General features: G+C 38.3%; 6 protein-coding genes across 7 annotated transcripts; 2 read left to right on the top strand and 4 right to left on the bottom strand.

The window, feature by feature from the left end:
• Positions 1-1,135: 1,135 nt before the first annotated feature.
• Positions 1,136-2,173, bottom strand: LOC119999234 (EPIDERMAL PATTERNING FACTOR-like protein 9). Its single transcript, XM_038846703.1, has 3 exons — positions 1,950-2,173; positions 1,641-1,711; positions 1,136-1,556 (listed from the first exon to the last, which is right to left on the bottom strand). Exons 1-3 carry the CDS (start codon positions 2,023-2,025, stop codon positions 1,374-1,376), a joined length of 330 nt encoding a protein of 109 aa, XP_038702631.1. The 5' UTR covers positions 2,026-2,173; the 3' UTR covers positions 1,136-1,373.
• A 996-nt stretch (positions 2,174-3,169) lies between these two features.
• Positions 3,170-7,148, top strand: LOC120000218 (asparagine--tRNA ligase, cytoplasmic 2-like). The gene is made up of 8 exons (XM_038848170.1): positions 3,170-3,876; positions 4,085-4,321; positions 4,640-5,224; positions 5,337-5,522; positions 5,620-5,684; positions 5,789-5,918; positions 6,039-6,097; positions 6,466-7,148. Exons 1-8 carry the CDS (start codon positions 3,400-3,402, stop codon positions 6,647-6,649), a joined length of 1,923 nt encoding a protein of 640 aa, XP_038704098.1. The 5' UTR covers positions 3,170-3,399; the 3' UTR covers positions 6,650-7,148.
• Positions 7,149-7,915: 767 nt separating this feature from the next.
• LOC120000221 (ras-related protein RABA5b-like) lies at positions 7,916-9,573 on the top strand. The gene is made up of 2 exons (XM_038848172.1): positions 7,916-8,339; positions 9,118-9,573. The coding sequence occupies exons 1-2, from the start codon at positions 8,006-8,008 to the stop codon at positions 9,423-9,425; spliced, it is 642 nt and encodes a 213-aa protein (XP_038704100.1). The 5' UTR covers positions 7,916-8,005; the 3' UTR covers positions 9,426-9,573.
• A 4,487-nt stretch (positions 9,574-14,060) lies between these two features.
• On the bottom strand, positions 14,061-16,265 carry LOC120000220 (cytochrome b561 and DOMON domain-containing protein At3g25290). The gene is made up of 3 exons (XM_038848171.1): positions 15,540-16,265; positions 14,873-15,127; positions 14,061-14,633 (listed from the first exon to the last, which is right to left on the bottom strand). Exons 1-3 carry the CDS (start codon positions 16,161-16,163, stop codon positions 14,376-14,378), a joined length of 1,137 nt encoding a protein of 378 aa, XP_038704099.1. The 5' UTR covers positions 16,164-16,265; the 3' UTR covers positions 14,061-14,375.
• A 946-nt stretch (positions 16,266-17,211) lies between these two features.
• Positions 17,212-18,340, bottom strand: LOC119999772 (auxin-induced in root cultures protein 12-like). The gene has a single exon (XM_038847515.1). The coding sequence runs from the start codon at positions 18,266-18,268 to the stop codon at positions 17,579-17,581; it is 690 nt and encodes a 229-aa protein (XP_038703443.1). The 5' UTR covers positions 18,269-18,340; the 3' UTR covers positions 17,212-17,578.
• Positions 18,341-20,248: 1,908 nt separating this feature from the next.
• On the bottom strand, positions 20,249-23,702 carry LOC119999602 (protein NRT1/ PTR FAMILY 4.2). Of its 2 annotated transcripts, none has more exons than XM_038847269.1 (6): positions 23,581-23,702; positions 23,306-23,418; positions 21,827-22,044; positions 21,328-21,732; positions 21,144-21,232; positions 20,249-21,042 (listed from the first exon to the last, which is right to left on the bottom strand). In XM_038847269.1, exons 2-6 carry the CDS (start codon positions 23,406-23,408, stop codon positions 20,325-20,327), a joined length of 1,533 nt encoding a protein of 510 aa, XP_038703197.1. In that variant the 5' UTR covers positions 23,409-23,418; positions 23,581-23,702; the 3' UTR covers positions 20,249-20,324. The 2 variants fall into 2 exon arrangements, with proteins under 2 accessions (XP_038703197.1, XP_038703196.1); XM_038847268.1 differs by having other exon boundaries at positions 23,306-23,419; positions 23,584-23,632.
• Between the last annotated feature and the right edge of the window lie 93 nt (positions 23,703-23,795).

Raw genomic sequence — 23,795 nt, 5'->3', positions numbered from 1 at the left:
CTAATACGTAGTTAAATAACACTTCAATCATGGTGTGATCGAAATATAATGAGATATTTACCCGCGACAGTGAAAGTCTTGTATTGTTTAACCCAAAAAATGTCTAAAAGGTCAAAAACTGACGAACAATGGGCTTCATATTGGGCCTAGAAATTGGATATAAGCTTAATATTGGGCTTATTTTGGACAGCTGAATAGACCCATTTACCGATTTACGCAGAATCCATCTAACTCACAATGAGTGGGCCTATATATTGGATTCAAGTTTCATCTTGGGCTGCGTTGGACAGCAGAAGGGGCCCATTTGCCCAGACCGAAAAAATGGGCATAGAAATGGATATAAGCTCATTCTCTTTTTTTGTTACCAACCGAGAACGACAACATACAAACTTGTGTTTAGGACATCTGATATGGGGTTTTAACTCGGGCCATCAGACCTGTGCACACATAAATTTCTCATATGACGATATTCCATATAAGCTCATTCTCTGTCATATTGGGAAGCATGGTTGGGCTATGAGGCCACATTTCAACAACCAAAGACAACTCAACTACAAACTGTAGTGTAAGGATGTTTATTGCTTTTAGGGTATGACCCAAGTAGTCAGAGATGACTAGTCCACATAGTTCAAATTTCATTCAAATTAAATGATGGGGCATGATGATTGAGTTTGTTTGTGTGTTCATGCACTGAAAATGGGACCTCCATGCCTTTTAATGAGATTCTGGATTTATTAGACTCAATTTTGCCATTTTGTGCAACTGAATTGTTCGAATCATCCTTGCCCCCCCCATGTGATACATATTTTGGTTGCTTATGTTTTGGTTTTTAGGGACCACTTTCCTGTGGTGTGCCCACTTGCACCAGTTCCCTTCCTCTTTACACTATTCTATCTCCCCATTCCTCAAAAACCCTAGAAAGTGGTATTCTCCTATACCAAAATGAAATTTACTGTCCAAACATATTTACCCTTAAATCTAATATAACCTAGATAATCTTGTGGCCACACGTTTGAGTTTTGGCCCGACTTACCCTGTCATTCAGGCAAGAAATTTCTGTGCGTGTAGCCTGACGACCCAAATTTAGGCACATATCTAATGTTCAAATGATAAATTTGTACAATATTATTTTCGATTGGTAAAACAAGGATATATAACTCTTCTGACATAAATATACAACCAACATATGAAGTAGGTACATAATACATATGAATTTTCTTTTTCTCGAGAAAAAAAATAATTACATTATAATAATCAAATAGACTCAAAATTCATGGCTCTCAATTGGAAAAACTAACAACTCTCAACTCCCACTGAACAACCTGATGAGTTCAACAACTTACAAATATAAAACTGGGTTGCTAATTAGTAGTTTACCTATGACAAACACATTTGTAGTGGTATGGACTATTGATTGGGTCATTTCCTTCCACTGGGACTTGTTCTGCTCTGCACTTGTATTTGCACCCTCTACATTCATTGTAACTGCAAGTAGGAGCCGTTGATCCAATCATCAGACGCCTTGAATTCCTCTTCAAATCTGCTTCTCTGCTACCCTATACATTCCATACACTCACAATTCAGAAATATTTAAACCTAAAAATTCAAATTATTAAACAGTTTCTTTTTTAATTAGTTACCTGAAAATCTGACTCTTTTTCTGCTGGAGAGGCACTTGGATAATTAGGAAGTAGTACTTCAAGTCTAGCTCCTGCAACACTATAAGAATAAGAATGTAACTGTGGCAACTTCAAGAACAACCAAAAAAAAAGGCTATATATAACAGCTACATGGCTATGAAACAAGTATAAAATAATCGTCTACTCAATTGTCCGAAGGACATGCTAGACTGGGTGATTTATCAGTTATCACAAGAAAAAAAAAGAGTATCATATGTTGTAAAACTAAACAAGCAGAAATGCACAGAGAAGACTGAGGTTGGTTGTGACCTTGTACAGCATATACTGCAAGAATTGAAGCGAAAAGGATGAAGAACATTAAGTTACATAGTCTAAGGTTAGCCATTTCTTCCTTTTTTGTATTGGAAGCTAGAAACTGTGCCTTTGAAGGATAACAGGGGAGCTAGCAAGCTAAGAGAGACAGGAAATGAAAAGAAAGATAGGTGGTCAATTAATGACCATAAAGAGAGAGGCTGTCCCAATATCTGCAAAGTGACACACCTATGATAAAGGTCCCCCACCCCTCCAAAATAGACAGAATATTGCCTGCTAAAACCAATTTAGCAACTCAATTCACTTGTCTAATTACAAATATGCCCATCTCCACATGTCTAGTTCATAAGATTGTCTTCTGATATTTTCCAAGGGTTAAAAAGGGTTTTGTCAGTTTGGTTTTGATTTGTATGACAAACGAATCTACATATCCAATCACCTGCAGAGAAGTAGACCTCCAGAATAGTTATCAGTTATGTAATGGGATGTGGAATAGTTATCAGTTATGTAATGGGATGTGGAAGCCATGCAAAATCCAATCACTCGCAGAGAAGTAGCTTCCAGACCTCCCAGATCCATCGAGAATGGTGATTGAATGGGATGTGGAAGCCATGCAAGTTTGGTGTTTTACCTAATTTCGTTAATATAATGGCTACTAATACCCGGGGTATCTGATAAACGTCTTTGGTGTCAAACTGTATGAATTTCGGAGGTCTTGAGTTTGATTCCTATAGAGAGTAATATCTTTGTGGTCACGCGTTGAATTTTAACCCATATCGAATGTCTAAATGAGAAATAATATAGCATCATTCTCGATTATTAAAAAAAAAGTATAGCGGAATTACTCTATAATTTGTCGGATAACGAGTAATTCTATGTGGTGAAAAACATGAACACGCACGAAGAGACATGTCTTTCTCTCCATGTCTCACCTTGCAAGTTAGGAGAAACATAACCAAGGCAGTACAAATTCAACTCAACATTGATCTTTCCATAACACAAATCACTTTCCATTTTTTTTTGTTGTCTTTGGGTTTGAATAGACTGCTCAAACGACAAACATTTACATGCCCCCCTTTCACATCTGTCGTTTGAATTTGAATTACCTTTTTTTGGGCCATAAACTTAATTAGGCCCAAGCCCACCATTATTGGGCCTAATATTGAGCGGGAAGTTCTTTAACCAACCTTCAAGAATACCAAACCTTGCTGCCTCTCTCTGTCTCTCTGAAACAATCATCGACTACTTCGAAGCTGTGAAACAATCCCTTTCCTTCACCTTCACTTTCTTCATTCTCCAGGAATCACTTCTCCTTCAAACCATCTCTTCTTGAGTATATATATCATAACCACACCATGCCCCTTCTTCATCACATTTCGACCTCTCTGCAACTTCCGATTGATTTGTTGTTTCAATTCATCTTCTCTATATCTCTTCGCATTCATAGATGGCATCCAAAAAACCCCAATTGGATTCTCAAGTGACCGGAAAGAAAAAGAAATTTCAAGAACCTGCTGTCACCGCCATGCCGGTGGTGCCGTTCAAGTACTCGAACAGGGTAGTTCTGAAATCTATATTGCAGCGGATGGATGGCGGTCTTGGATTGGTGGGTCAGAGGGTTGTTATAGGGGGCTGGGTGAAGGCCTCTAAAGAGGAGAAGGAAGAGCATCCACCTCTGCCTCCGCCGCCGCCACTGGCAGATGATGAAAGACCTGGTCCGGCTTCACCCAAACATGAGAGCCGTGTGGGGATTGTTCAGTCTCGGATTCCGTTTTTCCGGTCGATTATGAAGGTTTTGGGTGGTCCTGCTAAACCCCCAATTCGGGAGAAGTTGGAGGCTGTGAGGCCGGCGACTGCTAAACCAGCTCCTTCTTCAATTGTCTTATTGGTTATTAGTGACGGCTCGTGCGTTGCTGGTCTTCAGGTGCAGTTCACTAAATTTTACTTTTCATATTTGGATATGTGAAATTCACTGCACTTTAACTGTTTGATAATATGCCTCTTAATTTAACTTTTTTTGTCGCCATTGAAACATTGGTTGTTAAGATGGTTTCAATGGTTGTTAAGATGGATGTTAATGTTATGTAATTTATGGTCTTTGGGTCTCGCTGACTTGTGGTAATGTTTGTCAGGTTGTGGTGGACACATCTTTGGCTTTCCCAAGCCAGATCATGCCTACTGGAACTTGTATATTAGCGGAAGGTGTAATTAGGCAGCCATCTGTGCAGGGAAAACATGCCATTGAACTTAAAGCAGAGAAAGTTCTTCATATGGGGACGGTTGATCAAGATACGTATCCGCTATCAAAGAAACAAATACCATTGGAGTCCCTAAGAGACTGTTCCCAATTTCGACCACGGACAACCACGGTAGTTTCTACACCCATTCCTATTCTGTCATGTCCTTTTTTTTGTCCCCCCCCCCCCCCACCCAATATTATTTTTAATACTGGATACCTGGAATTGTGATGGTCAAAAAGTGTCACCCACATTATAACATATGGAATCAGCAACCATATGTTAGTGTTAGCGTATATTGCTAGTGGTTCTACATTTCTGAGACGTTCTAAAATAATAAATTGATCTTTATTTAGAACCCTTCATATCTGACTGTAGTCTTTTAAGCGGGCAAATGTTGCTTAAAACTGTGTTTTTTTTCCTTCTCGTTGGGATGTTCTTACCATGCAGGTGGCATCTGTTGTGCGAATCCATAGTGCTCTGACTTCTGCAAGTCATACATTCTTCCAAAACAATGGATTTCTTCATGTGCAAGTACCTATTATCACAACCACTGATTGTGATGGGTTCAGCGAAAAGTTTCAGGTTACAACTCTTTTTGGAAAAGCAGGTAAAATGGCAGAGCCAACTGCCAAGGATACAGAAGATGTCAGTCTTGAAGTTGTTATGGCTGCTATAAAGGAAAAAAGTAGTCTAGTTGAAGAACTAAAAAGAAGTGACAGCAATAAGGAAGCACATTTTGCTGCAGTCCAGGATTTAAGGAAAGCAAAGGCATTAGCATCACAGTTAGAAGCAAGAGAAAAGTCAAAACAGCGAACTTCGTTGAAGACTGATACTGTAAAACTCCCAGAGGATTTCTTCCCTAGCGAGACTTATCTAACTGTTTCTGGTCGCCTTCATCTGGAGAGCTATGCCTGTGCACTTGGAAATGTTTATTCTTTTGGACCCAGATTTCATGCAGATAGAACAGTTTCTACCAAACAAGCTGCAGAAATGTGGATGGTTGAGATTGAAATGGCATTTTCAGAATTGGAGGTATGACTTGGGTTTTTCATGTGTGATTGTCAACACTGATTTTTATATGGTAAGGTTACTACCATTTTCTGGAACCTTTTGAATGCACTAATATCCTTGGTGAACTTTCCAGGATGCCATAAATTGTGCAGAAGACCATCTCAAGTTCATCTGCAAATGGGTGTTCGAAAATTGTGCAGAAGATATGAATTTTGTATCAAAACGAATTGACAAAATGAGCATTGATCGTCTCCAATCAACGATATCAAGTTCGTTTGAGAAAATATCTTACATGGAAGCAGTGGATGCTCTGAAAAAGGTAAATCAACACTACATGTTGCTTGAACATATTATTGTGGCAGGCGTATTCGGCTCTTGTACTTTATGTCCTTCGTGTTTTTTATTTTTCCAACCAGATTACAGGTAAGATATTTGAGACAAAACTTGAGTGGGGTGTGGCGCTGACACCAGAACATCTAAGGTATGGACATTGTGGTGTTTGTTGCAATGGATATGCTATTGTTGATGATGACAGGATATGATGCCTCTTAATGTCATTGCTTTTTTCTATTTATTCAATGACAGTTATTTGGCTGATGAGATCTATAAGAGGCCTTTAATTATATACAATTATCCAAAAGGAACAAAGCCATTTTATGTACGCATCAACGCTGATGGTAAAACAGTAGCCGCATTTGATATGATTGTGCCAAAGGTGAGCTCTAACATCTTTGGAGGTGAATTGCCTCTTTAAACAAATTATAATCTGACGAGGTTTCCAACCTTCCAATCCAATCTTAATTTACATTCTTCACAAGTTGCATGGTATTTACAGGTGGGAACATTGGTAACAGGTAGCCAGAATGAGGAACGCATCAATGTGATAGAGGAAAGGTAATGCCGTCCTTGTTATCCTGCAATTTATCTTGTTTCCAGAAGGTATTTAGATTTTAGAAGATAAAGAATCAGATCAATAAATCAAATATTGACCTGTACATATATTGTAAGGTTTCTGTATAAAGTATAAACCATGCACTTGCCTTTTCCACTTGGCCCCTGACCACTGTTATCTTGTGAACGACTTTAATCTCTCCTTCGTTTAGGAATACATCTTGAAACTCTCCCTGAAGTTGCTAATAGTGTTTACTCTCTTCGTTTGATACAATGTTCGTTTTCTTTGTGACGTTATCTTATAGCTGTTGGCTTTTCATGCTTTCCTATAAAATTGCAATCAAAACCAGGCTAATATCCCCCTATTGCAGGATTAAGGAATCAGGCTTGCCTCGAGAGCAGTACGAATGGTATTTAGATCTTCACAGGCATGGGACTGTCAGGCACTCCGGATTCAGTATCAGGTTCGACCTTATGGTTCTCTTCATCACTGGCCTCGTTGATGTCAGGGATGTTGTTCCCTTTCCTCGAAGTTTTGGCAAAGCCGGCTACTAAACAAGGTTCTGGCACAAACTACACTCCAGAAAATGGCGCTTTACGACGTACTGAAGAATAAGAAAGAAAATGAAGAAGACAGTTGCATGACAGATACACCGTGCTCTCACCTCAAAGAGGTTGGCTGCCATACAGTAGCCATGCTTGTTTTTTTTTTTTTCCCTTTTTTTTTTTTTTTTTTTGAAAAGGTCAAAAGACCCAATATATATTTCAGAACTCACCACGTGAGTAAAAGAAATGGAGACCATCAAAGGTACTCGGGCCACCATAATGATGGAATACAACCAAAATAAGAAAGTTGGACAAAACATATAATAATAAGACATAAATCAGCTTATAAGACACCTTATACTGATTCTCCTCCTAGGCCTTGCATATCTCTTTCCCAAGCTAGCTTCTCTGCATAAACAATATTCACAACCGAGCTAGGAACTTCCTCAATCCAGAGCTGCATGTCTTGGACGAGGAGCGCATGTTTGGCCATGGAATGAGCAGCCAAATTTGCTGTACGTCGCACAAAGACAACCTTCCAACTCATGAAATAGCCTAGCAATCTCTTGATTTCCTCTATCACTTTACTCCATACAGCACGGGTATGTCACATGACATGTATATATATATATTTTTAATCTCATGCATATATTGATTGTATATAAAGGGAAATTCTACATTGAAATAAAGTTGTCCAGGAAACTAATTTGGGAAACAAGGGATCAACATTTGCTGATATCTGGGTATTGCATTTGCCCATTATGTTAGTGCCTTGCTTTGTGATTGATCACTTGGAACATTCAACGGTGTCGTGTAGTAGACTTTGGATGGGCCCGCTAAGCCAACTGGCCCAAATAGAAAGAGAAGGTTTGGGCCTATGGTTGATTAGTGTAGTTGGACTGGGCTCAGCCTAGTCCATTGAATTTGAAAGCCAAAGCATCAGCCCCAGCCCGGCCCCATTCCTTAATTCTTTGGTTAAATTGTTGTTAGTGGGTAAACATTGGGTACAATAGTCAATTGAACTTGCAAGTTATAAAACTGATCTGGCACGCAGCGGTGAAGATCAACGGTGAAGGTCTTTGATGTTTGTGCAATGATAAAGATCGACGGTGGCACTGGTTACCCATAAATGCTCCTTTTCTATTCGGTAATGGCTAATGTGAAAGAGGATCATTAGCCACCAAAAAAGGGAACTCACCGCCAAATTGAACAAATCACCGCAAATCACGCAGCCTGTCCGTGCGACCTTTATTGATCTTCAAATCAAAGTTAAAACCCCCCTAAAAAGGATAAACCCTCACAAGTCATAACCTGCACTGATCGAATCCCAAAAAATCAGACAGAAACACAGCAGAAAACAGCACAATGGGTCATGAGGGAGCAGGAGGTGAGGAGTACCTGTTCAAGATAGTCCTAATTGGGGATTCTGCAGTGGGGAAATCGAACCTGCTGTCTCGTTTTGCAAGAAATGAGTTTGATAGCAACTCAAAGGCTACAATTGGGGTTGAATTCCAGACCCAAGTAGTGGACATTGATGGGAAAGAAGTGAAGGCTCAGATCTGGGACACGGCTGGTCAAGAGAGGTTTAGGGCTGTTACTTCTGCCTACTATAGAGGTGCTGTTGGTGCGCTTATTGTTTATGATATCACCAGGAAGACTAGCTTTGATAGCATCAAAAGATGGCTCGATGAGCTCACCAGTTAGTTCCTTTCTACTTTGTGCTTATGTTTGTTTCTGTGATTGCAGTAAAAAATCCCCACCAAGTTAAAACTCTTCTTTTCTTTCCTGATTTGTGGTGGTAGTGTCAGATAAATTGCCTTCTAATTCTCAAATTTCAATATACCCTTTACTAGTAGATACACATTGGATACACTGAAAATTCACTTCTGGTTACTATAGAGATGTTGATGGTGCAATTTTTGTTTATGATATCACTAAATATACATAGTAGATTTGACAGAGCATCAAGCGGTGGCTAGATAAGCTCAGTAGTAAGTTCCTTTGTTCTTTATGTCTCTGTATCTTGCTTAAAACCTTGTCCTTGTTTCCCATAAATTTTTTCTCGGAAAATGTAGGCAATGATGTAAGTGAAGTTTTGGATGGTAGGATTTTTGCCATTCAGTACCCTTGAAGCTAGAAATTATCACCGCGATCGACCTTATTAGCTTTGGTTGATGTATGTTTTATTACTTGTAATCAAACAATCGCTATGATTCATATTTTCTATGTAATAATCGATCTGTTTTGTACCATCCTTTCTAAATCTAAGTGGATAGAACGTTCTTTGCAAGCCAGGACTTAAGGATGCAGTGTTCTTGGAAACACATATAATGTTTTCCATCTGAAAAATAAACCCTGTTTTAGCACTCATTCCTTGCTGTCTTAGTTTTGGTTTCTTTGGTTCTAATGCTTGAAATGGGCGTTTTACACGCTAGTCTTTACTACAAGTTTCTAACTTTAGCTGAATGATGTTGCAGCTCACTGTGACACTGCAATGATAAAAATGCTGGTAGGGAACAAATGTGACTTGGAGAATATTAGAGATGTGAGCGTGGAGGAGGGCCAAAGCCTAGCAGAAGAGGAAGGATTGTTCTTCATCGAGACGTCTGCCCTTGACGCAACTAATGTTCAAACAGCTTTTGAGATTGTTATCAGGGAGATACACAACAATATCAGCAAGAAAGTTATAAATTCGGATGCACACAAAGCCGAGTTGCCGGGCAGTCGAGTAAGCCTGATGAATGGAGACAACTCAAAGAGAAGTTTCTCTTGCTGTTCTATATGATCTATTTTCATGCACTTACTGAGCCTGCATTTTTTGGGAATACCATGCTTTTATCTGAATTTGCTTAAAATGTTTGTTTCCCTCTATCGGTGCATCCAAAATACTTTACCAGTCAGCTTCAAAAATGAAAAATCTATCTTTATACCAACTGCACACAGCAACTTCAAACTAAAACAAAATATCCCTGAATGGGTGGTGGTTAAACTCTAGCCTTGTTTCTCAAATAGAGAGTACTGAGTGCTGAGTAGTTTAACTCGACCAGAATCGAGAGAAGACTCCTGGAAAAGAGCCTCATATTATATGGGGCAGACCTTCATTTGGAGTTGGGGGTAGGATCTGAAGGTCTGCGTACACTGTTTTACTTCTATATCCAATGGCCGCAGGTGAGGAGGGATTGAGTAACAAGAACACATTCACATTCAATTTCGTCCAAACATAACCAAAGTTTGATTGTTAACCAATTTTCTGGACTCGGCCTTAAACGGATTGGCAGAGAAGGTGGAGCTGCTTCTTCCCGGCGCTCGTACTCTTCTTGAATCTTCTTTCTCTGCTCTCTGTTGTTGTTGTTCCATGGCCTTAACGGATTTTTTTGGGATTGAAAAACCAAAAATGGGTTCATATTAACAAGGTTTTGTTTTGTTTTGTTTTGTGAGCTTCATACAAAAAGGGTAATCATTGGGCTTTGATTATTTTGTGGCCCGTAAAAGGCCCAGTGTTGTGATTTTCAAGGCCCATTGTGTTCGAGGGCCTGATAAGCCCCAAAGGTGCATCCTTTCATGAACACTAAATTTGTATTCTTCTTTCAACTAGCAAGTTAAGAGTAGGCTAAGGTTAAGTTTGACGTTAGAGAATGTGACACAAATGATGGTTGTTTTCTCTTACAAAGCGACAGCGTGCTGCAACTTAAAATTAGTTTGGATGGGTTCGCTCTACTTGCATTGTGTGGTTGCTTTTCCACAGGACCACCGACGCATGTGTAGTACACTGTATTCATTGCTCCAGCGGCCCAGACTTGGCGTATTCATTAACCTGGTTCACAGCTGAAGGCCCGCTAGAACGATGGTTTTTTTACGAAGGCGTTAAAAATTGTTCGTCGCATGTGATGGTCAATACCCTTTGTTTGGGAGCAATTAGCTAGCACAAAAATGGAAGAAATGTAGGAAAAATGTAGTTTATGTAGTGGAGGTGCTTAGGCCTACATAATTATTTTAGTTATGGAGAATAATATAATACAAGTTTATCTTTTGAATATGTAATATGAGGTTAAACTCCTGACTTTCAAGCTCGCATGCACAGAATTTTTCCAACTGATGATAAGATAACTTATATCAAAGTCCAACGCTTTGGCACAGAAATATCGCTCCCAATGAAAATTAAACTCAAAATTTTCGTAAAGATGAATACCAAATTTAAGACTACATCATTGCCTCGACTGGAAATATTTTGATATTAACAAAAAGATATTCAGCTAGCATGATTCATGACATAGTGGCGGCTCAACAAAAACTGGAGGACCACAACCCCTGAAAATAACCTAACTTGACCGTGGTTAATTAATGGACGGTTCAATGGGCTCGGCAAATCGATCAGAATGTTTTTTAGGTCACTTCTGGCTGGGGTTCATCATTCAGGAACCAGTTTTTTTGAGGAAAAAAAAAAAGCCCGTTTCATTTATGATGAGCAGTGATGCATCTATGACGCCATATTATCAAATCATTTTTGTGCTTCACTATTATAGTCTTTATTGAGTCATCCTCTCATCATTGTGACATAGCCCATATTAAGACAACTTTCATAATTTGATCATTGTTTAATTTGTATTCTAGCCTTCTAGGTCGCTATCAATTTGACACCGTGTCGGTTTGGTATAATTTATATTTAGGAAAAATAAGCTATTTTATATACAGGAAATTCTCATGTGAGGAATTTGACATCATTCATTTGATGTAAATGTGACCCCCATACACGTGATAAGGTCCACGTATAAATAGTGTTAGATAGATCCCGCACTAGAAGTTCTTTTTATGTATTGTCAAAAATAAATTAATTTATAAATTGTTAGATAAGTTGTCTGGTATTTATTTAATCTTTTAAAATTGACGTCAGTTTATACTTAATAATTTTACTTTTTTTTTGAAAGGATTATAACTCATTGATACCTAGTGAACTCAACTGTTCACTAATAGCACGCATCCATTCTTTAGAGAATGACAAACAAAGACCAAGTACAGTCCAAACAAAACAAAAATATCAACCAAGAAACAAACACTTGATTAACCACGTAAGACAGAGTAATACCCAACACTTGCTGACAATTACTATATATATATATATATTCTAACGTATTTTCGAAATAATTATATTTTTTGAGCCTATGTATATATGTAACTATCATAGGTAAGTTTTTTAATTGGTAGGTAGTGCATCTCTAGTACCTCCAAAGGTCATTGTCGTATTAGATATGAGATAGATTTCGTCCAATAATCTAAATAATAAAACGTGAATTTGCGTTATGTAAAAGTAATAATGGAAAGCATCCATGGTTCCTTACGAGTTTTCAATCCCACTGTGTGTTACATTGCATGTCATGTCGCTGACAACTTGACATGTGAACTAAAATAGAGTCTTAATAAAATTTTATTCCAACAAAATATAGATTCTTATATGATTTGACCAACACTCAATAAATTTGTCAAATTTTAATGGAATTTCAATTTATTCAAACTTTATTATATTTGGCAAATATATATATAAAAAAATAGAGTACGTACCTTACAATATTGGCTTACTATGTACGTGTGTGTAAACTTGAACTTAAAATCGAAAAAGATATTTATCCCAACAATTAAGATCTTAGTTGTTGAGGTGTAATGAGCTTCATATACACTTTAAATGATATTCATACATCTTAGCAACTAGACGTCTGCCACTTATGAGCACTTATGAATTGAAATTGAACATGAAGATGAACTCCCAAGCCAAATTTTCTTGGGGTACGATTGTGGTGGGTCGATTAGTCATAATCATAAGGTTCTTTAGGTAAAGCATGATTGAAATCCTTTTGCATTGCTTTGATCTAATAAAGACATACAGATGTATGAGAGGAAAGACATATATAGGTGGGTGATTCCATTCCCACCTACTTTGTGTAAGTGTAAATATTTCAATGGCCTTGCAATGCCTTTATTAGCCTATCCTCCCTAAAGGGCAAAACACTAGATACCTTTTCTAGAACAAATCCATCTTTTTATATTGTCTTTTAGACTCTATTGGCATTTGGGTTTGGAGGGGTTCGTCTCGAAGTCTTGATTGCCAATAAAAACATGAGGTGTTCGGTAAGATTCGAGAACTTCGTTGAACTTCTTTCAATACCTCTTTTGAACAATGGATTCGTAGATGTTCGTTGATTAAACCCTTATACAATTATAAGGTTATTCCTGATTTTAATAAAACATTTGGATCATCGCTTATATCAAGGTATAACGGTAATTTTAAATACCTACCTAACAAGTCCCAACCCACAAATCTCCTCATCAAAAGTTCATATTGATAAACTCAACTCTTCCGAACTCCTCTCAACCCTCCCTCTCCGAACCCCGTCCAATTCAGTTGCCAAACAGGGCTTTAGTTCGAATGTATGCTTTTATTAGTGAGAAGACATCCCAAGTGCTTACCCTTAAAAAGAGAGGCATCTGCTTCCTAATGATGCTGGAGGGTTCTCCATATCACATGGGAATCCATGAATAAGAGGCCATGTATTAAAGAAAAAACAACAAAAGCTAAGCTTGAAATGATGAAAGTGAAAGCAGTGGGAGACTACCAAAAGCACTTCATGTATTCCTGTCAAAGTGAAGTCTTGATTATGATGGGTTTTGAAGAATAATTGTTTTGAGGAACGTGTGTGTTTAGTCCTTTGAGTTAATTAATTGCATTGGGATTCCATGTAAAGGTTAATCCATCTTATCAGATTTTGCTATTTCATTGCTTTCCGACAACTTCTAAGAAATTTCCTACAAACAAGTAGTCACAATTACACTAAGAGAGTCTCTTGATGGAAGTCACTATCATGGGAATGTGTTTACTCCACCTATCTTGATAAAACCCAACAAGAAGATATGTTCTTATGCATTGATTCAGACAGGGCACTCTCGAGGAAAAAAAAAAAAAGAATAGAAGAGTACCCTCCCACAAGTTCTGAAAACAACCCATTCAAAACTCTATCTCACCTTATTTCAGGGAATCTACTGTTTGATTCTCGTACAGTTAACACCAACTTTGATGCCATAGTCAACTCGCACCAACTCCTACAACTAGCAGTTTCACTTATTTATTGTACAGGCTTTGGTCTATCTTTCCTATCGTCTCCGTGGAACGAGCTGAGTTGATATCCTGTGTTTAAATCTAATCCAATTGTCATATTGGACTGAGAAATTCTCGATTATCTAAAAAAAAAAGCTTTGGTGCCAAGAACAAGCTGATAAGGACTAAAAACTATACAGAAACAAAAGTGGAATGCAGTTCCCTGTAGTTTTCTGTAAAGAACAGAATTGGGTACCAAACCATTCATTTTTGCAGAATTTACGTACAGAAAGAAAATGGATTCAAATGGAAAACATGCAAAATGACCATCCAACATAATATCGAAAGCTACCCTAAAAATCTTAAATACGAGACATTTCATCGAAACATTGACAACCGAAAGCAATCTTTTCAGTAAACTACAAATCTTTAATAGACAGATGCAAAAGGTGAGAGATGTAATAACATATGCATACTACAACTGAAATAATAAATACAACCAATCTGTGTGTACTGAGAATTCCAATGTGTTCGATGAATAAGCCTATGAAGACCTCATATGAGAGAAGAGGGTTGTATATTACAAATATATATCACTCTGACGAATCAAGCAGCCTCCGTTGTCTGTCTAAATAGTTGCGGTTTCCAGGATTAAGTAGGTTTACTGGACTTCCTCCTAAGGACTACAATCCAAGTGATTGCCTCCAGCAATACAGCAATCCCGCCCAAAACAACGATCACAAGAAAGTAGGCCGTTTTCCACTTGTCTTCCGGGTTCAACATGTTTAGACCTCTAAACACATTGTAGATACCCAGGACAAGAATGGAGTATCCAATACTGTGGTGGTAGATATTCCAGTAAAATCGATACTTGTGGTCCTTCTTTGGTCTTAGGAACAGCGCAAAAATCTAAAGGAGCCCGATAGAAAAATCGACATCAGAATAAATCAATCTAAGTGTTCCCAGAAAAATATCAATGGCCTAAATATCTTGTAAGGGATAACACAATCCAGTCCATGAACAATCTACGTTTGTTTAAGAGAAAATGACTCACTATAGCGTTAACTTTTACACCTACGGCAAAAGAACCTTAAAACTTGAAATAAAAACAAGCAACTTAGACAGAATGGAATTTCAAGTCCATTTACCTGCACAGTTGCAAGGCTGAAGAGTGCAATTCCAATATTCCGGTGAATGGTGTATGTAATCCCCTGGGACTCACTTCCGAGCTTTAGACCAGTCGCCCAACCGGCAACCCCGATAGCATATGCAGAGATCTGGCAGAAAACATGGAGATAAAACCATGCTGGATCTGCTGACTCGAAAGTTCTCATATACCTTGCTATGATTGCTCCGAGCGGAAACAAAATTCCCCAGCTGACAGCATTCAGAATTCCATGAATCTGAATTCACAAATTTAGCAAGTTAAACGAAATATCACATAAATTATCTTTTACTCTACCTCTTGTTGATAGTTCTGCAATTCATTTTTGCTACAAACACCAAATTTGCAAAAATATCTCCGCAAAATTATTCCAACCCAATGATTAAAATAACAAGAACACTAAATTCTTTATTTTTGGCCAGATTCTCACATTTGAAATCCCTCTAAATAAAGAAAAAATTCAGACACCACCATAATCAAAGATATGTTCAAAGTTTCCTTCTAACTATTCCATTTCTATAACTGATTCTTAACACCAACTTCCAACAAAAGAAAAGAAAAGAAATAAATATGTTAGAGCTCAAATCAATCAAATACTGCAGAAAAGAAAGCGATATATATAAAAAGTAAATTTGAAAAGGCAAACCCACATTCTTCTTTTTGAGCCTGGGGTCCGTCGCACTGGAACCCTCCCCACTCAACAAATCAAGCGTGGCCTTGGAATTCAAGTTAGCCGAGGCGAAATCATGCTTCTGCAACATCCCACCCGACCCCACACCGGGTCCAACCTGCCATACCTGGTTCACCTTCCCGGACGCCGCCAGATCGCTCGGCACCTTGATCTTCGCGAATATCCGTATAACCCCGCCCGAAGACTCGGCGCTCGTGTCCCAAACATCGAAGGCAAGCTTCTTCGGCACAATTGAACTGTACGACGCGATATCATAGGTCTTCAACACCATGGAACCGTTCGAGTCCTTGTAGGCAACGAGCGTCTGAGACCCGGCCATGCCGGTGCCGGTCGGATTGATGGCCCATGCTATCCAGCCGTCGGATTTGGCTGGAGTAGCAATGAAAGCGATGGAGAGAGTAGTATTCGACGAATCATAGGAGAAATGGAGGTAGGAAGCGAGGACCGGGAGGTCCAGGCAGTGACTGTAGAGGTTGTTGTTTGTGAATTTTTGGGAGGTGCAGGTCTCTGAATATCCTGGTGAGATTATTAGAGCCAAGAATGAAAACCAGATAATTAGAAAAGAATATCTCAGAGACGCCATTGATAAGAGACAGGAAGAGAAGTAAAGGCTCTGCTTCTTTCCTTTCGCTAATTTAAGAGGAGGGGGGAGAGGGGGAAGAGAGAGAGAGAGTATCTGCTGAGAGAGAGTAACTGAAAATTATGGTAAATATATAAATAGAGGGAGATGAAAGCGCAAGATCTGGCGGGGCAATAGTGTATGGAAGTTCGTAACTTTGTGGTTAAGATAATGAGTAAGACAACGACACGTGGACTTGGCGAAGACAAGTAGATAACGTGGCGATTTGTGGTTGGGTTAGTTGTTTACTCGCTTTTTTTTAATTGGAAAGAGGAATTTGAACCTGATCACCTAATAGACATTATACTTATTACTCCAATTAGTGATTCGAATGTTGTTTACTCGTGGCGGAAAGATGGGACAAGGGACTCCAATTTTGGCTCTAATTCTCCATCAAAATTATGAATTAAAATGTGTAATTGAGTATTTTGACGTTCATAATGTTAGAATATAATAGATTTTTAAAAAAAAATCTAAAAACTACAACCCTAAATGGGTATATGTGGCTGTCACACGCGCATGAGATTTAATTTATTGAAATTTAATTTCAAATAAAGTCATGTTAATAAAATGATTTGGATGATCTCGTTCATCCATTTTGTTCATATACATTTAAGGTGTATCCTCGAAGATAATTTATGGTTATGACTTAAGAGTATTTTAAATGATTGTTATTTTCGTTAATAATGGACTAGTTTGATTTGATTTCTAAGATTTGATTTATTTTCATTTTAGAAATTAAAGTTGTAATCCAAGAATAGACTTATCCCACATTGTTTATTTTTATTTTCATGTATGAGAAAATTACATAATCCAGTTGGGCTACAATCCATAATCCAGTTGTAAGAGTTGTCAAGGCTTGTCCCACATTATTTGGGTAAATCCAAATGATAGTAGTTTACAAGTAAAGATTCGCACCATCTCATACATGCAAGACTTTTTACCTGATGATAAGTAAGATGGCCCATGAAGAATAAAAACATGTCGGTTTGATATATTTACGAAAACTGAATAACTCAAAACAAATAATAATCACATTGAATACGCATATTATATGATTACTTCAATACACCTCGCATTACAAATACTCTAACATCAAATTCTTCAACCCCTTAATTAAGAATGATCGAAAGGTTTGGGGATATAAATTTTCACTCCAAAATCTAAACATGATTTTTTTCCCGGAAGTTATGCTAATTGATTGTGAAGTTTGGGTGAATCAAAGTCCAAACCCCAAATCATCCTCGAAGGTAACATGATAATCAAATAGCATTCACAACCCAACTATTGTCATTACTCTCTCCTCTTACTGGTAAAATCCCCCAGATCTTAAGCGTGGAATCACTAAAAACTACATAAAACTCCTTGAATCACCGAATTCAGAGCCCAATAATTGACCACAAAAGAGCAACAACGCACCCAAAGTAAAAGTTTACGTTTCTGGTTCGAATTCCAGACTCACCGGCTTTGTCAGGGCTTGAAGATGCAGGCGCAGTCGTAGAGGCAGCGCTCACCAGCTCCAACGCTCCCTTAGCTCCCAAATTCTCTTTATTCATCATATGCTTGTCCGGTACACCGTTCGTGACGGAGGATCCCACCTGCCACACCTGGTTCACGGTATCCGATTCCTTCGGGACCTTAACCGTCGCAAAGATCGTCGTGGTTTTGGCGCTAGCCTCCGCACTCACGTCCCACACGTCAAAGGAAAGCTTGGTCTCGTTGATGTAACCGTACGATGTGAGATTGTAAGGCTTGACAGTCACGGAGCCGTTGGATTTGAAGGCGATGAGCGCCTGTGCCCCAATCATGCCCTGCGACGTCGGATTGATTGCCCACGCTATCCAGCCGTCCGGTTTGGCAGGTACGGCAGTGAAGGCGACGGAGAGAGATGAATTGGAAGCATTGTAGGAGTAGTGTAGGTAGGCGTTGAGTGCGGTGAGGTCGGTACAGTTCGAGTAGAGCCTGTCCTTGCTGAACGTTTGGGATGTGCAGGTAAGTGAATGTACGGGTAAAATTAACGGAACAAACGCAGAGAGAGATAAGAGAGTGAGAACCAAACGAGACGCCATTGTTGAAGCTTGCAAGAGAAAGATAGAGAGAGACGATGTGCTATATCTTTTGATGGAGAATCATATAGATATGGTGAATTATATATAGAGAACACGGTTAAAAGGGGAATGAAAATGGGGTGTGAGCTGCTTTTAGCCTTTTACAGCTAGTGCTACGGTCACGAAGTTTTTTTTTTATCTTCAACGTGGCGTTTTTTGATTGGTTTGTGAGTAGTCCAATTGACCTTCTTTGATGTTTGTTTATCACGGACTCAACTTTTTTAGCATGAGAGTAGTATGAGGAAAACAAGGCGAAGACGGTTGGAGTATAAAGAAAGAGAGTGGATCAACAACAAACAATAAAGTTGAATTACTACAAAAATAAATATAGTTCCAATGTTTTTATTTTGAAAATTGATTTTAAGATTAGAAGGACGTGTTGATTTTAAGTTCCTTTGAGAGGTAGAAGAAATATGAAATTGGGTGGATCTCGTGGGGAAGGCGTGTGACTTGTTCATAACAAAAAATAATAATAAAACAAGAAATTAAACGAACATGAAGGGCAGAAATTTGTAGTTAGGTTTGAAAAATATAAATATTTCAACAGTTGAATATCCAAGTTATTTGAGTTGCTGAGTTATATACACGTGTTTCGAGTGAATTCATGTATTCTACATGTCTCACATAATACACATGAAAAATTATGCGACTTGCAATCAGTATATTTTGAGTGTACACTAGCCCACAACTTTTTTGTTATGTTCGACATTGATATAACATTTCATGTGCACTATGAACATTCCATTTACAACTTTCGTGGGTGATTTCTATGTTTTCATATTTTTAGTGGTGAGTGATTTGTACGTTTATCGTCTACTATTAAAATGGCTTCTTTCAATTCAAAGATAAAGTAGGAGTGGTTCATACTGACAAAAAAAAGAGAGTGAAAGGACTTAAAAATTCACATGAGGTATAGGAGGATTCAGAAGTAATATAAACCTTTATAATTTGATGGGATGGTGTAATGGGGCCCACCACATGTAATAGTAGTGGATCCCAGTAAAAAAGCATAACGGTTATCTCAATGGTGGATTTTATCCCTTTGATACAAATGTAGGGGTTCACAAAGCTTTGTGATTGAATCAGAGAGTGACACATCCACTATTGACATGACTGAGATATTTTTTACTAGGATACCTATCACTTACTATCATTTGCTTTATTTAAGGCTCAAATTAAGGTTATCCCAACTAAGCTACAACATTTGATAATGAATAATCCTGGAAAAAAATAAATGAATTGACCCCTAAAAAATGGGGGATACCACGTGATCTCTTACAAGTTTACAACTGGGGCAGACCAGCAATATATTAAACTCGTCCCCCTTGCATGCAATCAATACAGTCAATAAATTCAATGTTTTGTCTGATCAGTTGACTATAATGGAACCCCCATAAAAATTTAAAAAATATATTATTATATTAAGTTCATTAATTTATCAAAAAATTTGAAACATAAACATCATTTTCTGGTGGTTAATGATTTGGTCGGTATTTTTCAATTGATTACCAAGACGAATGCGTGTAAGACATGCCTTTATTCGGTCGGGCTCAGCAACAGCCAGCAGCTTATCATGGTTTTGCATGTATACAATGATGGTATTAGAACAAGATCCTGTAAGGTAAGAGTAATTTGTTTCCTCAACCTTAGCTGCGCTAATGGTGTTTTCATCAATGATTTTTAGGACTCATCATTGATCATGTCATAAAATCAAAAGGGGCATTCAACAAAAATTTGTTAAACAAGATGTAATGGCCAAAAATCGTCCAAGTTATGTTCAGGAATTAGAGTCACGACTCTGTAGCTGATATGACCATGCAACTACGTATCTATACATTATGTCCGACCTCTCTCCCGTCAAGGATCCTCTAACGTATTTTGTCTTTTGTGAGTTTTGCGGGATTATCGATGATCCGTTGATATAAATCATCAATTGTGCAATTTTACCCCCACAACAGAGTTATTTTATTACATTAAAAAAAAAGAGGTTATAGCAAAGCTGATATTGTGTATTAGGCTAATAACGTTTGGCCCAGAATACGTAGTTGAAGAAATTAAGGAAGTTGAGAACACAGAGGAGGGTGTAAAACAATTCTAAACGATCATTATTCAGATCCTTCCCTCCGAGCCATTTGTGACCGCTGGCTGAGTTGGCGATGGAGACTAATACCGAGCTAAAGAAGTACCCCATCGAAGTAGAGCACCAAGCCAATGCAGTGCACAAGCTCCTCATTCGACTCGGTGCTTCCGAGTAGAAAAACTCCAGCATTCCTCCAAGAGTAAGCATATCTGAAACACCCAGCAGAAGATATTGCCAACTTAGCCAAAAAACTGAGATTAGGTATCCGTTCTCAGCGGCTTCTCGTCTCTTCACTTCGACTGCAGCAGCCACGCCCATGGACGCTGATGCTAGTGCTAATCCGAGTCCAATCCTTGCAAGTGGCTTGTGAATTTTGGAGTTCTTGTTGATATAAGAGTTGAGGAACTCATATGCAGGTATGGAGCTAAGCATGACAGTGAGGGGGATAACTGTTAAGGATTGAGTTGGGATTTCGAAATTCTTTATTTTTTTGTTCATGATGCTCCCCTGTTGCACTGAGAATGTTTGTAGTTGGGCGAGACAGCAGTTCATCAAGATAGTGCTTGCAAAGATTGGAAGGAGGCCAATGAAGGTCTTTGTTTCCTCAACATCAGCTAGGCTAGTAGTGTCATCAACTAATGCCTTATTTAGAAACCTGCAGATTTTCATTCCAATAGTTCATTAATCGAACTGTCGCAAGCTATGGTCATCTTTTAATAAAAATTTAGTGTTTAAAAATAAGGAAACATAACAAACCTATATTTGTTACTGATTTTCTTCACTGAATTACCGTTCTGATGATCCACTGATGATGCTTTTCGATTTCGAATAGCAGAAGCAAACACCTAAAAAAACAAGATAACCCAATTGAGCTTAAAAGACCAACATAAAGCAGCATATACGACATTTACGCGCAAAAAAGTTGAAAATTTTGATTTACCTTGAAGATTCTTGTTATTGGACTACCAGCAGGACGTTTATACTTATAAATCGGGAATCCGATTGCAAATATGAAGAATGCAACGCTTAGAACTATTATTGATATCACAAAACTCCATCTCCACCCTTTGTTTTCTTCAATCCATACCATAACAGTTGAGGATATAAAGCCACCGGCACAGAGGGAGAAGAAAAACCAATTGAAGAAGGCAGAGATGCGACGTTGATTGGTGTGGTCAAGCTGATCAGCACCATGTGCAGGTAATGAGGCCTTTATTCCACCAACACCTATAGCCATCGCATAAAGCCCCGTATAAAGCACTGCTGCTTGAGAGTTGGAAGGTGTTTCATTCATGGCTGGTTGTAATGATTTACGATGAGCTTGGATTGTCAGTAGCATAAGCCCCTGTTAGAGAATCATTATCTTCACTTCTAGTCTTTTGCTCAATAATGGGCATTGTAATGTACATGGCTTCTGTTGAAAAGTAAGAAATTCGTACCAGCAGCTCTACTGTACACGAGATGATGAAGGTCGTGAATCTGGTAAGGAAGGAGTCGCTAATGAAACCACCAACTATAGTGAGCAGGAAAGAGGTTCCCATAAAATTAGTGACCATGTTCGAAGCATCTGCAACTGGGTAGTGCATTGACTTGATAAAGTATTGCACGAAATTACTGGCATTGGCCAAGAAAACTACGTTCTCTAGCACCTCCACAACTGTATTGAAGAAACCAAGGAAATTCTGTGGGGTTAGTACTATTAGGGAAAACTTTAGATGGAGGGAGGGCGTGTGACATTGTGAATGATATCAGTAAATAAACTTCTAATCCCATTAATTTCTCACAGGCAAATCATCGAACACTTGGAAGGCACTTCCAGCATAAACCAGAAAATCCAAACAAACAGCTATAACAACACAACATACTACAACAAGTCAACAAACAACGGCTATATAAGTTGCAGGAGATCAAACAACACGCAGGTTAACAGCGAAAGATGATCTCTGCTCAAAACCAACATAACGAAGATCCAAACCCGAATGCCTTGAAGAGTCGGACTCTGAAAGAACAACACGAATTTTGGGCATTTTCTGAAATGGGCTAAATTGACATCTGCGCAATTGGGCTTTCAATAACTGGGCCTCTACTTATTACACAGGGACAGGGCCGGGATAATCATTTGATTTTTCAATGAACATCGCCCATATTAAAAGCCTGGACCAGCAAAACTAAAGAGCCCAACGCAGCTCAATGATTGCTTAAAAACTGTCAAATGAAAGATAAAATAAAATATATCAACTAATCCCTTAGAAAATGGTTAAAATATAAATAATAAATAGCTTCAATAATACACAAGTCACTGTTTGTTCATCCCCTCCATCTGCATACCACCTAAATATTCCTCCCCCTCCCCCTCCCCTCAGTTCATCTTTATTCGTCTCTTTGTGTGTGAATGTTTTATTTTTGTTGTTCAATAATCCCACAGATATGATGGTTATGCTTTCAGATCTAGTGGTTCGGCCCACAAATATAAGAGTTTTGCCCTTCGATCTTGTGTGTTATGGCGGCGGCGATGTCCACCTTATAGCAACTCTAATCAAGGTGGCGAAGGATACGGCTCAAGGCTATAACACCTCCATTTTTTCGACAGGTTTTAAGGTAGCTCTTCAATGTGTAATTGTTGTTTGAATACCCCTGCCTGCCTCTAAAGAATAGTATTATTTCTTTGTTCGTCCGATTGTGCAGATGCTATATTGTTTTGGATATCTATCCCTTGTTCTTGATTTACGAGTTTATTTTTATTATTCTGTTTCAAGAGGAGTATCCTCTACTGTGGAACTTGGTTTGTTTACAAGTTCTATTATTATTCTAAAAAAATATATATTACTTTACACGGTTATTTTAAACCCTTATGAGTGTATATATATATATATATAACTAACATGACAAGTCACTGAGTCAGGTTTCAGTTACATTACCGCATGCAAAGCTTGCAGCCCTCGCTCCACCATGCTTTTCAGGAGTGACCTTACGCCCTCTCCAATCCACGAATTCCTCGCCTTCAAATTCAATACCGCTCATCTTCGAAACCCTAATTAATACATGCGATAATGGAGATATATAACAAAATGTTAATCAATATTAACCAAAAAATAGAAACCCATAAAAGATACCACAATACAGAAGGAATTATAACCATAAACAAACATAATAGATTAAAGGTTAAGAAATCCAACATTTTCCGACACATTACCCTGTGTTGTGTGAGTAGAGTGAGGCTTCAATGTCCAGGATATATGCCAATGAAGATCAACTCTATGTTTGTGAGCGAATTGTTGGTGAAGAAACGAAAGAAATTAAAACCATTGACATATATACATACATATATATATGTGTGTGTGTGTGAGAGAGTGTGTGTAGTCGGTGGTAGTCAAAAATTCTAAATGAGGTTGTTGGGATAAGAAGAAA

The sequence above is a fragment of the Tripterygium wilfordii genome, chromosome 6, assembly GCF_013401445.1.
Source record: "Tripterygium wilfordii isolate XIE 37 chromosome 6, ASM1340144v1, whole genome shotgun sequence".
Classification (NCBI taxonomy): Eukaryota; Viridiplantae; Streptophyta; class Magnoliopsida; order Celastrales; family Celastraceae; genus Tripterygium; species Tripterygium wilfordii.
The sequence above is the reverse complement of the archived record's forward strand: the minus strand, read 5'-3'. Positions and strand labels throughout refer to the sequence as shown.

What these genes read in the sequence shown, in the direction of transcription:
- LOC119999234 (XM_038846703.1), bottom strand. Translation starts at nt 2,025, where the DNA reads ATGGCTAACCTTAGACTATGTAACTTAATGTTCTTCATCCTTTTCGCT. An exon ending in TGCAGTATATGCTGTACAAG is followed by an intron (nt 1,712 to 1,949) that starts GTCACAACCAAC and finishes ATAGTGTTGCAG; the next exon opens with GAGCTAGACTTGAAGTACTA. An exon ending in AAAAAGAGTCAGATTTTCAG is followed by an intron (nt 1,557 to 1,640) that starts GTAACTAATTAA and finishes TGGAATGTATAG; the next exon opens with GGTAGCAGAGAAGCAGATTT.
- LOC120000218 (XM_038848170.1), top strand. Translation starts at nt 3,400, where the DNA reads ATGGCATCCAAAAAACCCCAATTGGATTCTCAAGTGACCGGAAAGAAA. An exon ending in CGTGCGTTGCTGGTCTTCAG is followed by an intron (nt 3,877 to 4,084) that starts GTGCAGTTCACT and finishes AATGTTTGTCAG; the next exon opens with GTTGTGGTGGACACATCTTT. An exon ending in CTGACACCAGAACATCTAAG is followed by an intron (nt 5,685 to 5,788) that starts GTATGGACATTG and finishes ATTCAATGACAG; the next exon opens with TTATTTGGCTGATGAGATCT.
- LOC120000221 (XM_038848172.1), top strand. Translation starts at nt 8,006, where the DNA reads ATGGGTCATGAGGGAGCAGGAGGTGAGGAGTACCTGTTCAAGATAGTC. An exon ending in ATGGCTCGATGAGCTCACCA is followed by an intron (nt 8,340 to 9,117) that starts GTTAGTTCCTTT and finishes ATGATGTTGCAG; the next exon opens with CTCACTGTGACACTGCAATG.
- LOC120000220 (XM_038848171.1), bottom strand. Translation starts at nt 16,163, where the DNA reads ATGGCGTCTCTGAGATATTCTTTTCTAATTATCTGGTTTTCATTCTTG. An exon ending in CCAGGCTCAAAAAGAAGAAT is followed by an intron (nt 15,128 to 15,539) that starts GTGGGTTTGCCT and finishes TTGTGAATTCAG; the next exon opens with ATTCATGGAATTCTGAATGC. An exon ending in TCAGCCTTGCAACTGTGCAG is followed by an intron (nt 14,634 to 14,872) that starts GTAAATGGACTT and finishes GGGCTCCTTTAG; the next exon opens with ATTTTTGCGCTGTTCCTAAG.
- LOC119999772 (XM_038847515.1), bottom strand. Translation starts at nt 18,268, where the DNA reads ATGGCGTCTCGTTTGGTTCTCACTCTCTTATCTCTCTCTGCGTTTGTT.
- LOC119999602 (XM_038847269.1), bottom strand. Translation starts at nt 23,408, where the DNA reads ATGAGCGGTATTGAATTTGAAGGCGAGGAATTCGTGGATTGGAGAGGG. An exon ending in GGCTGCAAGCTTTGCATGCG is followed by an intron (nt 22,045 to 23,305) that starts GTAATGTAACTG and finishes TCTTCAATACAG; the next exon opens with TTGTGGAGGTGCTAGAGAAC. An exon ending in CAATAACAAGAATCTTCAAG is followed by an intron (nt 21,233 to 21,327) that starts GTAAATCAAAAT and finishes TTGTTTTTTTAG; the next exon opens with GTGTTTGCTTCTGCTATTCG.